The sequence below is a fragment of the Asparagus officinalis genome, chromosome 8 (genome assembly GCF_001876935.1).
Source record: "Asparagus officinalis chromosome 8, Aspof.V1, whole genome shotgun sequence".
NCBI classification, from domain to species: domain Eukaryota; kingdom Viridiplantae; phylum Streptophyta; class Magnoliopsida; order Asparagales; family Asparagaceae; genus Asparagus; species Asparagus officinalis.
Genome location: NC_033801.1, coordinates 89,488,430 through 89,503,198, shown reverse-complemented (window position 1 = coordinate 89,503,198; position 14,769 = coordinate 89,488,430). Strand labels below are relative to the sequence as shown.

Sequence of the window (14,769 nt, the reverse complement as noted above, 5' to 3'; positions counted from 1 at the left end):
GAGGAGGAATCAGACGAAGACTGGGAAATACTTTATCGAAAGGTTCTAGGGCAAATCTGGTTGTCGCTCGCCAAATCAGTCACCCATAATATATTGAAGGAGAAGACGACGGTGGGGCTTATGGAAGCACTCGCAAAGATGTACGAGCAACCGTCAGCCGTAAACAAGGTGCATCTCGTCAAAATTTCTTCAACCTTAATATGGTAGAAGGATATTCCTTCACGTTGCATCTCGGCGAGTTCAACACGATTATTGATCAACTTATCTCCGTCGACATCACGTTTGATGATGAAGTGCAGGTCCTATTGATTCTATCGCAGTTGCCGGATAGTTGGGCAAGTTGCGTGACCGCAATTAACAACTTGGCGGGGAAGGAGAAGTTTAAGCTGAGCGAGGTTGTTAGTATGATTCTATTTGAGGAGGTTAGAAGGAAGTCGTCTGAATTAGAAGGTTCAGGTTCAACCCTAAATCTCGAACAGAGAGACCGAAGCCAGAAAAAGGGTAACTAGGATAGGAATCAATCGAAGTCGAAGAAGAAGAGGTCAAACTCGAAAGTTAGGCTTATCAAAGGAAAGTGTTGGAACTGCGGCCAGGAGAGCCATATGTCTCTAGTCTGCAAAGTGCCAAAGAATGATGTCAATGAGCAGGAGGCTCATATCATGCAAGATGCTTGATCCTTGCTATGGACAGCGATTTTGATTCATGGGTTATTGATCCAGGAGCCTTATTCAACGTCACTGCTAATAGGAAGCTTCTTCAGAACTATGTAGGAGGGGACTTTGGGAAAATATACTTGGAGGACAACGAGCCTTACAGTATTGTTAGAAAAGGCGACGTGCACATTCATATGAAGGGCTCTAAGTGGAATATGAAGGGCTCTAAGTGGAATCTGAAGAACGTCAGACATGTACCGAAGCTAAAGAGGAATCTTATTTTGGTTGGCCAGCTTAGAGAGGAAGGCTATGTTTTAACATTCACAGGGGATTCGTGGAAGATCTCCAATGATACTATGGTGGTTGCCCATGGTAATAAAACAAGAACTCTCTACCTTACTTCACATGCGAGTGACACTCTCGTAATTACAGCTGGTAAGGAGAGTATAGATCTGTGGCACAATAGGCTGGGACACATGAGTGAGAAGGGTATGAAGATTCTACACCCTCAAGGAAAGCTATCCGGCATCGATTCAATTAAAGTTAGAGTTTGCAAAGATTGCATCTACGGGAAGCAGAAGAGGGTCAGCTTTCAAAAGAGTGGAAGACCACCTAAAGCTCAAAAGTTAGACCTCATCCATACAGATGTTTAGGGTCCAGCTAGTGTATCTTCTCTTGGCGGTTCGGCGTACTATGTCACCTTTATCGACGATCACTCGAGGAAGGTGTGGGTATACTTCATGAAGCACAAGTCAGAGGTGTTCGGCATCTTTAAGAAGTGGAAAGCCATGATAGAGAACAAGACAGATCTGAAAGTGAAGTGTCTGTGATCGGACAATAGTGGAGAATACGAGCTGGAGGAGTTCAAGAAGTTCTGTGGCCTAAACGAGATTCATTTAGAGAGGACTACTCCAGGGACACCGCAACAGAATAGCGTTGCAAAGAGGAAGAACAAGATGTCGACAGAGCGTGCGAGGAGCATGCAATTACATGTAGGTCTCCTAATATATTTTGGGCAGACACGATGCATACGGTAGCTTATTTGATTAATCATAGGCCATCAGTTCTATTGAATTTTAGGATTCCAAAAGAGTTTTGGTGTGGCAAGAAGGTTAATCTCTCATATTTACGAGTATTTAGTTGTGTGGCATATGTTCATATCAGTGACCATGTCAGGAACAAGCTAGAAGCTAAGTCACAGAAGTGTACATTCATTGGATACGGTATTGATGAGTTCAAATATCGTCTTTAGGATGAGAAGAACAGGAAAATCACCAGGAGCAGAGATGTCATATTCAATGAAGAGGTGATGTACAAGGACAGAGATCATGCCAAGGATAGCCAAAGAAGTGGGAGCAGCACTAAGAATGCAGGTGGATCCGAGTACATGGATTTAGAGTAACTTCCAGATGGGGGAGACAATGTCAGTTCTGACCGAAGAACGGAGGAGGCTCCAGGTGCAGAGACTATTACCCAGGACGTGGAGCTTAGGAGGTCATCCAGGATACCCAAACTAAATCTCATATATCTCTCATCACTTGATTATTTACTTTTGACAAATAGCGGTGAACCAGAGTGCTATGAGGAGGCTATGCAAGTTAGTGAATCTTAACAATGGGAGCAGACGATGCAAGAAGAGATAGATTCTCTCCACTCGAACGAGACATGGGAGTTAGCCCAACTACCTGTACAGAAGAAAGCCTTACATAACAAGTGGGTCTATCGAGTCAAGCAGGAGAGTGATAAAAGCAAGAGGTACAAGGCCAGATTAGTTGTGAAAGGGTTCCAACAGTGAGAAGGAGTGGACTATACGGAAATATTTTCCCCTGTTATGAATCTTACAACCATCAGAGTGGTGTTAAACTTAATAGCTGCTGAAAATCTCTACCTTGAGCAGTTGGATGTGAAACTATTTTTCTTCATGGTGACTTGGATGAAGAAATCTACATGAAGCAACCTGTTAGCTTTATAGAAGAAGGAAAGGAATAGATGGTGTGTAGGCTCAAGAAGAGCTTGTATGGTTTGAAACAGGCTCCGAGACAGTGGTACAAGAAGTTCGATAACTTCATGCAGAATAATACCTATGAAAGATGTAATTCAGATCATTATTGCTATTTTAAGATATTCGAGTCTAGCTATATCGTGTTATTATTGTATGTTGATGATATGTTAGTTGTAGGACCACGTTTAGAGGAGATAAACGAATTGAAGAAGCAGTTGGCGAAGGAGTTTACTATGAAGGATATGGGTGTAGCAAAGAAAATTATTAGGATGTGAATAAGTTGAGATAAAGCTGAAGCGACGTTAAAGTTGAGTCAGGCTGAATACATCGAGAAAGTACTTCAGAGATTCAACATGGAGAATGCCATGCCCGTTAGCATGCCCCTTGGAAGTCAATTCAAGTTATCTGAGCAGCAATCGCCCAAGACAGATACAGAGAAGGAACACATGAGCAAAGTGTCATATTCATCAGCTATTGGTAGTCTTATGTACACGATGGTTTGTACAAGGCCGGATATCACCCATGCAGTGGGAGTTATGAGCAGGTTTGCAAGCAATCCGAGAAAGCAACATTAGGAGGCCGTAAAGTGGATATTGCGTTACTTGAGAGGGACTACGGATATGCCATTGTATTTTAGGAGGAAAGAGTTGGTACTACGGGGATACGTGGATGCAGATTTCACCGGTGATCATGATACGAGGCGAAGTACCATAGGGTATTTTTATACCTTAGCGTCGACAGCAGTGAGCTGGGTCTCACGTTTGTAGAAGATAGTAACATTATCCATGACTGAGGAAGAGTATGTCGCAGTGACTGAAGCCAGCAGTGAGATGATTTGGTTGACCAAGTGCCTGGAAGATTTGGGTATGAAGCAGGGGAACGACGTTCTTTATTGTGATAGCCAGAGTACTATACACCTTACCAAGAATCTAGTATATCATGCCAGAACGAAGCACATTGATGTACGTTACCACTTCATACGATTGCTGATAGAGGATGGCAAGTTACAACTAGAGAAAATTTTGAAGAGCCAAAATCCTGCGGACATGTTGACGAAAACAGTAACCATCAACAAACTGAAGTTGTGCGTAACTTCAGCTGTCCTTCACACGTAAGAGAAGAAGGTGGAGCCACACTAGGAGGATAGACGAGATCGCCGGGTTGATGATGATTGAAGAATGGATTTTTTCCGGGTAGGAGAAGATGCTTGTGAAGATGGCGGGAGTTCGGGAAAGCTCGTTGATGGCGGTTTCGTCTCCAAGTGGGAGATTGTTGGTTTTGGAAGTGTGAAGACCAAAACTTGAATCAAAATCAGTAAGGAAACCGAAAAATCCAGCATCGGTCGACCGACGGATGTGTGTCGGTCGACCAAAACGCTTGTAGGAAACCAAGCCCAAAAACACGCTCTGTCCGGTCGACCGACGCAAGGGCACCAGTCGACTGAAAGGTGCACCAGAAACCCTATAGAAAACAAGGCTCTGGCTGGTCGACCGACGCTAATTCACTGGTCGACCGACGACGAGATTTTCAGATTCCCAGTTTGTTTAGGAATCCGTTTTGGGCTGGGTTTATATATATATATTTCCTAAAATATTTTAGGGTTAACTTGTACACGAAAAAAAGGGGTTTTGACGGCTCTTTGAGAATAGAGATCTTAGGGAGAGAGAGAGAGGCCAATTACGACATTGTAATCTTCTTCAATTAATCAAAGATTTTCTGGTGTGGCTCCCGAGGACGTAGACATGTTTGCCAAACCTTGTTAAATCTGGTGTTTTCTTCTTTTGTTCTTTATTTCCTATAAGTTTTCTTTTATTTGCTGTGATTTCTTGCTTGCTTACTTTTGACACAAGATCCGGAAGGGTACGGGTTGTGTGTTCAACCCCAACAAGAGGGTCATTTGTTTGGTTGATCAGTGGGGAGGATCGTCACTTTGGTTGATCCGTTGAGAGGATTATTTGTTTAATGGATCTCTAGAGACGATTATTTGATTGGTGGATCCCTAGAGAGGATCACATGTTTGGTTGATTTCTGGCGAGGATCATTTGTTTAATAAATACATGGAGAGGATCATTTTGTTTGGTCGAATTCTAAAAAAGATCGAGGTATCATATTTGATAAGTTTGTAAGAGAATGTTTGTGGTGGAAGACATTCTGGTTGAAGAGTAGAAGATCAAGACTACTGCAAAGAGAAATTACATAGAAAAGAGTTCAAGCCTCTGAAACTCGTCATGAATTAGAGAGAGTGTATTTTATTTGGAAAGAGACACGAGGTCAACTTGACTGTGGACTTTGTGAACTCATACATTGTTTGGGACTTCTCTCTGATCATGAATTAGAGAGAGTGCATTTTATTTGTAACAAGTTCGCATGTATGTTTTACATGCTTTAGCTTGAGGAGGAGCTCTAGAAATAATTAGGAAATATATAATATTAAGTAAGATATATTAGGAGATATCTTGGAGATAATATTTAGAGATATTAGGAATTTGATTAGGAGAATAATTGTACTTAGGCAATTGAGTTTAGTCCTACATTGCCTACATACAAAAAACATTGCTATTGTAACTCTATATAAAAGAGAGTAGTTATAGCTTTTAATATATGGAGGAGAATTTACAATTATCCTATTGTTTAGCAAGAATGTTCTAATGAGATTGGACCTTGCATCCAAACTTATCAAATTTGAACAGACCAAATTAGGATAAAATACAATTGTTGAAAAATTGTCGTTAGATTTAGTGGAATGTAATTGGAGATTGTTAGATTTAGATATGAATTGTACCGGAAGAATCTCCAAAATAAAATATTTGATAAATGGTTAGATATAGTTTCAGACTTCATTTTAAGTCCTTTCAGGTCAAGTTTGATCTTGTCCTAGTGAGATTGATCCCAGCATCCAACCTTATCAAACTCAAAAGGACCTAAAGTTGGATAGAAAAACATTACTTAAGAATAAGGGTGTGCAAACGGTCGGTTCGGTTTGTTTTTTATCAAATTTTGAACAACCGAACCGAACCATCCATTTTTCAAAACCGAACCAAACCTTGCAAGTCGGTTTGGTGCGGTTCGGTTCGTTTTGTTCGGTTCTAACTTCATCATCAACATTTTCAGAATGATTTAAACACATTGCAATCCAAGCCAAGCCAAATAACTAAACAAAACACATAATTAGTAACAATGTTGGCCTCTTTGTTTTGATGATGTTTAACAAACAATTTATCACTAATATTGTTGGTCTAGTGTTTGTGTTTATCTATTTATTGTAAACAAACAACATGTTGGAGGTTGGATGGAATTATGTCATAACGATCATATCAAATGGAGGTTGGCGGAAATAGTGGTTGAAGCCTTGCAATTCAAGTTGAAGATCCAAGTTCAAGCTTCATCCGCAAGTGTACCAAGATAGAACTTCGTTGAAGATCACAAGCTTGGGTATAATTAGTTTAGGAGTTTATATTATGTGTGTTAAGTACTTTAGGTTTATCCACAAACAAAGCTTTTACAAGCATATAAATAAATATTTATATTCATATATGTTTGTTTTTACATGGATAAGTTGGTTTGGTTTAATTTCATAGATATGAAACAATATATATTCATATACATACTCATATGTTTCATAGTCTATTGTATTTTCAAAAGTATAGTGTTTTTAGTTTATAGACTTAACATTCACTGTATACATCTTTTATTAAGTCTATAATCATTTTATAAAGTTTCAAAACATAATTTAGCTAAAATATCAAAAACATGTGTTTTGTATTTTCATGTTTTGGACTAGTTTTGAAAAATGTTAAGATTTTACTATTAGGAAGTGTAATTATAAAAATTCCTTTTGAAACATGTTTATTATCATGTCTACAATCATTTACTAAAGTTTTATATTTTTTTGAATTTATTTTATATTTTTAAATCCTGTTTTAAGTTAACATGTACTGTTTAAAACAAGCCGTGTGCATGTCTTGAGTCGACTCAAGAACAGTATTGAGTCAACTCACAAACTACTGCATAGTTTACAATTGTTTCTGATGAGTCGACTCACAACATCCTGAGTCAACCCATCAGGTTGAGTCGACTCATGCCCATAAAGTGACTCATAAACTGTGCTGGATAGTGTGTTTTGCTTCTGCTGAGTAGACCCATGACTTCATGAGTTGACCCATGCATGATGAGTCAACTCATGATTTTTATGAGTCGACCCATTAGTTGGTTTTTAGCCTGTAACGGCTACTTATGAGTCGACTCATGAACAGTACTGAGTCGACTCATAACACTGTAACGGCTATATTTCCAGACTGTACTATTTTTGGGTTTTTGGTCTTTTTGCCTTGTTTTCTCTTGGCTTTGGGGTTCCTATAAATACCCCCACATATCCTCAGTTCCAAAATATCCAAGAAAAGTTTAAACAAGTTTTTAAAGTGTGTTTAAGTTTGGTTTAAAGTTTGTTTGGTTTGTGAAGAAGCTATCACAAGTGGAGGAGATCATCTATATTGTTTGAGCTCCATTTTAATCCATCCCTCCATCTTGTTTTTCAGAGAAGAATTTCTAAACTCAATACTAGCTTTGTATTAATTATTTGTTGTTTATTATTTTCATCAATTTAGGGTTTTACATTGAGTTTGTAATTGATTTTCTCATTGCTTACACACACAACCATTAAGCTTATTGTATTTGCACACATTGTGTAATTAGGTTGTGGGGATTTGTATCATTGAGTGTGAGCTTACATTGTGTTCTCATCCATTGTAGAGAACAATCAAAGTTGTATTCATGCCTAATTGTGTAGATCACCTTGTAATACACTTGTACATCGAGAGAAGTGTGTGGTGAGAGACGGGATCGTCCCAAGAGGAGTAATTTAGGTAACAATACCTAGAGAGAGGTTGTAATTCCTAACAATTGAGGGAGACACGGACTAGAGACCAATACTTGAGAAGGTGTAAAGTGGGATTGCAAGAGTGTGAAATTGTAAAGTTTTCGGTGAACTAGAAAACCGAGTGTGAGGTGTAAACGTTATTCGGGTAAGCATAGAAAACCCGGTTGTGATAGTGGAGATCTCCTCGAGGTGAGGAGCGAAGACATAGGTCGTGAGAACCGAACTCCGTGATCATATCATTTGTTTGTGATTGCATTGGCGTACTTATCTTTATGTTTATTTCTTATATCACCTTTGTATATTACTTGTTGTTTATATTCTCCACTATCTAGTTTAGATTATTTACCCTTGTGTTGTTTGTATATCCTCGCATATATTTCATAGTATATCTCATTGCTAGGATATTTACCTTTGTTCATATTGTATATTCTTGCTCATAACATATTATATATCTATCTTGCAAGAATAATTTATTAATAAGTTTTAATTGGCATAAAATTGGATTATATTAGCATAAGACCCTAATCACCCTCCCCCCCTCCCCTTCTAGGGCCTACAATTGGTATCAGAGCTTGGTGCTCTTTGATTTAAGGTCTAATCACCTTAAGTTAAATATCCAAGTTATCTTATTTGTACTAATCTAGTTTTGATTGTATTTGTCTTGCTTGCATATATACATTATGGATATGCACGGTGCATCTAGTTTAGGTTATGCCATTAATATTGCTCCTAGATTAGATAATTTTTCCTATACCTAATGGTGTGTTAGATTTAAACTTTTTGTTCAATCTAGACACTTCGATTTATGAGAAATTATAGATGATGCTTATATTGTGCCCAATTTAGAGAAATCCAATTGGAATAAAAATGATCATCGTATGTTTACAATGAACAAGATTTTGTTAGAATTTTTACATAATGCATTCGATTCGTCTTTTTCTAACAAACTTGATTCTTTTGATAGTGCTTACACATTGTGGAAACTTATAGAAGCACATCAAGAGAATTTGGAGGCAATCCGACAAAAGCTTTGGAGGATTTCGCTTCTAGTTCATGTGGAACTTCATTTTCATGCACACGGCCACTAGGCGATGCCCTAGTGAGGTTTCCGAGTTCGAATCTATTAATGATTTACCTAATGATGAACTTGCTTATGCATCTAAGATATTATTGCATGCCTATAACAAATTGTATAAAGATTTTGTTGATTTACAAAGCAAGCATGATGCATTAAAATCCGATCATGAGAAGTTAGCTTCCAAATTTAATATCATTACTCAAGAAAATGATGCTCTTAAAGAAAACAATGATATGTTAAATTTGGAAAACAATAATTTAAAATTGGATATTGCTAACTTGACTCATGACAAAAGTAATGCCATGTTAGAAGTTGAGAACATAAAACATGATACTGCTTCTTTTATAAATGACTATTTATATTCTACTTCTAATAAAAATGTATATGTGCCCAATAATAAAGATTTTAATATCTTGAATAAACGTATTTCATCTTTAGATTCAACTTTGAGAATATACATTGATAACCATAAGAAACTTATGGCCGACAAGTGTGCTAAATCTAGTGCTACAAAGTCACCTATACACTATGCACACTTGTATAGCAAAGTTTATAAATGCTCAATTTGCGATCGTAAAGACCACATTGCTAAATTTTTCTATGATGCACACAAATCTTCTAAGACTAATACTTCTTGTGCATCTCATAAGGCTTCTTTATCACACACCCATGTACATGCACACACTCATAAAGTTCATCATAAGCATGCTCATGTGTTTAAATGTGATCATTGTGGTCGTTTTGGTCATTTGGCCAAGTATTGTTTTGATTTGAAAAGAAAATCACGTTTGTCAAATGTTTCTAGTAGACCACATATGTTTAAATGTGATATTTGTGGTAGATTTGGCCATTTGACGAAGTTTTGTTATGACTTGAAAAAATATTTAAACTTGTCAAATTTCTCAAATAGACCACATTTGTTTAATGATGTTTCTCATTTACAAAATATTTCTAAAAGACATTCTTTATTTGCAAATAGTTCTCGTGCACGAGCTAATGGTCCACAAAAACAAATGGATCTCTTTCATTGCACAAATTACAATCGGAAGGGTCATTTAAGTGATTATTGCTTTGACCGTGTTAGTGCACTACATGTGCCCAAATGGGTTCATAACCCTAGGGCTTTGAGCTTAAATGATAGGGGTCATGTCCCTAAACTTCTTAGTCCCAAGAATTCTTGGGTACCAAAACAAATTTGATTTTTAAACCAAGTATTTTAGTGTTTTTATTTTTTCCTTTTCTTGGTTTTGAAAATTATACTTTAATTTTTTGAACATGAAAACAATTCTTTTTATTGGTCAAATTCTTTTATTTTCATGATTATTGGTTTTGTTTTGATGAGATATTTGTGTTTATATAACCCCCCCGGATTTATTGGGTGTTTATTCCCAAATCTTGTTTACCAGGTACTAAAAGTCCTTATATGGGTTAGAACAAGCTCAAGAGCTTGATATGGTTGCCTCTCTCATTTGTAAAAATCAATGATGATTTGGTTTTATACTTTTAAAGATGATTTTTTTCCATAGTTCATGATTCTTGTACGTTTTGTAATCTTATTTTTGAACTATGAAAATTTCGTTTTTCTTTGTTCTTTTGAATTCATTATATAGCACAAATAGATGATTCAAATTTCAATTGTGCCTTATAATGCATTCTATATGTGGTTTGATCAAGTTCTACAAAGAAAGCTTTCTTTATTGATCAAACATTGTTCTTGAACTTAAATCTTGATTTATGATTTCATTTGAGTGATTTGTTTTCATTTGAAAACTCTTTTTTCATGATCCTCATATTTACCATTCTTTTGATTTCATAAATCTATTTTTATACATGATCTTTATGTTTATGTTTTGAGACACACCATTTCAATGATACATCCACATGTGTTCTCTTTATCTTGATATATGTGAGTAATTTTTAGCATGTTTTTTCACATGTGTGCCTTAGCCTTCATTTCATACATTCATAAGGCATTTTTATAGGGGGTCCCTATATCTCTCTATATATTATACTCACCCATGCTTATAGGTAGGGGGAGTTTTCGCTCTCTTCATTCTTGTTGGTTTCTCCTTTTTGATGTTGTCAAAGGGGGAGAAATATTATGAGTATATTCTTTTTGTTTATATGCATGATAATTACAATATTGTATATTCATTTCTCTTCATGCATATATACTTTTTGTTTATATGCATGATAATTATAATATTGTATATTCATTTCCTTTCATGCATATATTCTTTTTGTAAATTGTTTGTCATCATCAAAAAGGGGGAGATTGTTGGCCTCTTTGTTTTGATGATGTTTAACGAACAATTTATTACTAATGTTGTTTGTCTAGTGTTTGTGTTTATCTATTTATTATAGACAAACAACATGTTGGAGGTTGAATGGAATTACGCCATAACGATCATATCAAATGGAGGTTGGCGGAAATAGTGGTTGAAGCCTTGCAATTCAAGTTAAAGATCCAAGTTAAAGCTTCATCCACAAGTGTACCAAGATAGAGCTTCATTGAAGATCACAAGCTTGGGTATAATTAGTTTAGGAGTTTATATTATGTGTGTTAAGTACTTTAAGCTTAATATCATATACACACACATTTTACTGGTTTCTCTCTCTCTCTCTCTCTCTCTCTATATATATATATATATATATAGGGATTTCTTCGGATGCGAAAAATTTTCGCACAGTAACGTGCGAAAACGAAGAGAGGCGTGATTCGTTGAGTTGGATGACAGCTGGATGCCCGTGATTCGTTCAGCCATCTTCTTTTATTCTTTGTTTATTCCTTCTCCCCTCCGCTGTTATTCTTTGTTTATTCCTTCTCCCCTCCGCTGTTATTCTTTGTTTATTCCTTCTCCCCTCCGCTATTCCCAATTTCCTCCTGCAAAAATGGCATATTTTCTCCCTTCTTTGAGACCCTTTACAGAGATCTAAGCTCCATCGCAATCTCCACATCTTCATCAGCTCAAAGAAGATGATGCGAGCTAGCAAGAAGTCCACATCTAAGCTCCAATTTTGAAGGTTTCGTCCGCGGCAGCCGGCGGCGAGTGGGAGGTCCGGCCGTGCGGGATGCTGGTTCAGAAGCGGAGCCAAGAATCAGAATCCGCATCCAAACCGGCTCCGGCGATCCGGGTGCTGGTCAAGTACGGATCCGCTTATCACGAGATCTGTGTCAACTCTCAAGCCACCTTTGGTGAGTTTTGTGTTCAAGAAATTATGGTTAATTATCTTTTTCAGGCTCTAGGCTCTGATCGGGTTTTGGATTTGGAGCAGGGGAACTGAAGAAGCTGTTATCGGGTCCAACGGGTCTACACCCGTTAGATCAGAAGATACTGTACAAAGACAAGGAGAGAGAATCCACAGCGTATTTGGACACCGCCGGCGTTAAAGATAAATCGAAGCTCGTCGTGTTAGAGGATCTCAAAGCTCAGGCTAAACGATGTCTTGAAATGAGGCGAGCTGCGAAATCTGAACAGGCGTCGAAATCTATCAGTTGCCCTTAGAATTGCAGTCGTTTGTTTCACTGTGATTATAAACTTTTCCAAAAACAGTTGTAAAAATGGGTCAGATTTGTGAAAACAAGTTGCGTCCACGAGAACTGCAAGTCATCTTTTGTAAAGATTACTCATTTAGAGTAATTATAAACCCTAGTTGTATTCTCTCCCTTTATTAGTAGATCTCCCCCCTCCTTGCCCCGTGGACGTAGGCAATTTGCCGAACCACGTAAAAATTGGTTGTACTGCTTTTGTGTGATTTGTAATAGCTTTTAGGATCCCTCGACAGGTCAGTCCTAGAACTGATGAGAGGAAGAGCCGATATCTCACTTGGTTGAGATATCCGCTTCAAATTCTTGTCTCCTTGGTGAGACGGGAATTCTTATTGCGATCTGACTCTCTTGTTGTGCTGCTGAAGTGCTGCCGAAATTTCCGCTGCGCGCAACAGAAATTATGGTTAATTATCTTTTTCAGGCTCTAGGCTCTGATCGGGTTTTGGATTTGGAGCAGGGGAACTGAAGAAGCTGTTATCGGGTCCAACGGGTCTACACCCGTTAGATCAGAAGATACTGTACAAAGACAAGGAGAGAGAATCCACAGCGTATTTGGACACCGCCGGCGTTAAAGATAAATCGAAGCTCGTCGTGTTAGAGGATCTCAAAGCTCAGGCTAAACGATGTCTTGAAATGAGGCGAGCTGCGAAATCTGAACAGGCGTCGAAATCTATCAGTTGCCCTTAGAATTGCAGTCGTTTGTTTCACTGTGATTATAAACTTTTCCAAAAACAGTTGTAAAAATGGGTCAGATTTGTGAAAACAACTTGCGTCCACGAGAACTGCAAGTCATCTTTTGTAAAGATTACTCATTTACTGTAGTAGCGGCAAAAATAAAGAACTACAAGCTTCTATGAGTTGACCGCACACTAATGTAATTAGAATTCATTTTTTTCGGGGGGCCGATGGTATTATATGTTTAGTTTCATTGATAAGCAAGAGAAGCATCTCAAAGCTTAACATATTTGGCTATAATATGTGACGCTTTCTGACCTGTCTCTTTTCTCTTCTGTGTATGCGTGCGTTTGAACTGGCTTTTTGAAGATTTTTAAACGATAGAAGACAAGTAAAATGGATGTTGAAAAATATTAAATCCGTGTGGTCTCATAAATGCTACTATATTTTTTGTATTCAGTTGCTTGAAAAATTGCTATGCTCTACTCTAGCAGGTATGCAATCTATAAACATAAATTGCCATGTTACTCCTGTCAATTTTCATGAATGTTATGTTGCTATCTACAGATCTAAATGAGTTTAGAGAAAGATTTATAAGGACTGGTAATTTACATCTGCAGGTAAAATATTTCATGTGTAAGGTCCATTTCAAAACAAAGCCCTCTCTGTTCCTTTATTCATTGCCCAAATTTGGCTGTTTGTTTACAAGCTCGATAACTCACAAGGCCAAACAAATCAAATATAGAAAGAGAAAAAGGAAAAAACCATATATATATGTATACGAATTAAAATCAATCGACTCTCGGACCATCATGCATCGCTTATTCCCACAACTCCCACACGCATGCAAAAAACAAATAAATCTCAAGCACACCTCAAAACGCGAAGATGAGTGACCCAAAGAGGGCTCCAACGGAGCTCATGATGCCCACAGCCTTCAAAGTAGCCGAATTTGGCGGCGGCGGCGGGGGGCGTGACTCCTCCCCGGTCGGAACCGGTGCCGGCGTAACTTCTGCGGTTGCTGGCGACGGCGGGTGTCGTGGCGTTGCTGCTGCGGTTGCTACGGCCAGCCATCAAGAGCATTGCAGGCTCTATATATATTCATAATATTATCCACCTTCTCATCAAAGAACAGCCAATCATAGAACAAAGCAAGCTTCACATTTGCCAGAAATAGTTCTTCCTACAACAAGTCAGAAGCCAACCAATGACCGCCCATCCTGATATAACATCTGAATGAATAATCTCATTCGAAGGATGATGAGCACAACATATAAACCGAACAATGTCAGAAGCCGGTTTGGATGCGGATTCTGATTCTTGGCTCCGCTTCTGAACCAGCATCCCGCACGGCCGGACCTCCCACTCACCGCCGGCTGCCGCGGACAAAACCTTCAAAATTGGATCTTAGATGTGGACTTCTTGCTAGCTCGCATCATCTTCTTTGAGCTGATGAAGATGTGGAGATTGCGATGGAGCTTAGATCTCTGTAAAGAGTCTCAAAGAAGGGAGAAAATATGCCATTTTTGCAGGAGGAAATTGGGAATAGCGGAGGGGAGAAGGAATAAACAAAGAATAACAGCGGAGGGGAGAAGGAATAAACAAAGAATAAAAGAAGAGGGCTGAACGAATCACGGGCATCCAGCTGTCATCCAACTCAACGAATCACGCCTCTCTTCGTTTTCGCACGTTACTGTGCGAAAATTTTTCGCATCCGAAGAAATCCCTATATATATAAACACACACACACACACATTTTGGCATTTGGTTTATCCACAAACAAAGCTTTTACAAGCATATAAATAAATATTTATATTCATATATGTTTGTTTTTACGTGGATAAGTTGGTTTGGTTTAATTTCATAGATATGAAACAAATATATATTCATATACATACTCATATGTTTCATAGTCTATTGTATTTTCAAAAGTAT

The 14,769-nt window shown here is 38.0% G+C and overlaps 1 protein-coding gene across 1 annotated transcript; it reads left to right on the top strand.

The window, feature by feature from the left end:
* LOC109821986 (BAG family molecular chaperone regulator 1-like) lies at positions 11,452-12,185 on the top strand. The gene is made up of 2 exons (XM_020388140.1): positions 11,452-11,805; positions 11,886-12,185. Exons 1-2 carry the CDS (start codon positions 11,682-11,684, stop codon positions 12,113-12,115), a joined length of 354 nt encoding a protein of 117 aa, XP_020243729.1. The 5' UTR covers positions 11,452-11,681; the 3' UTR covers positions 12,116-12,185.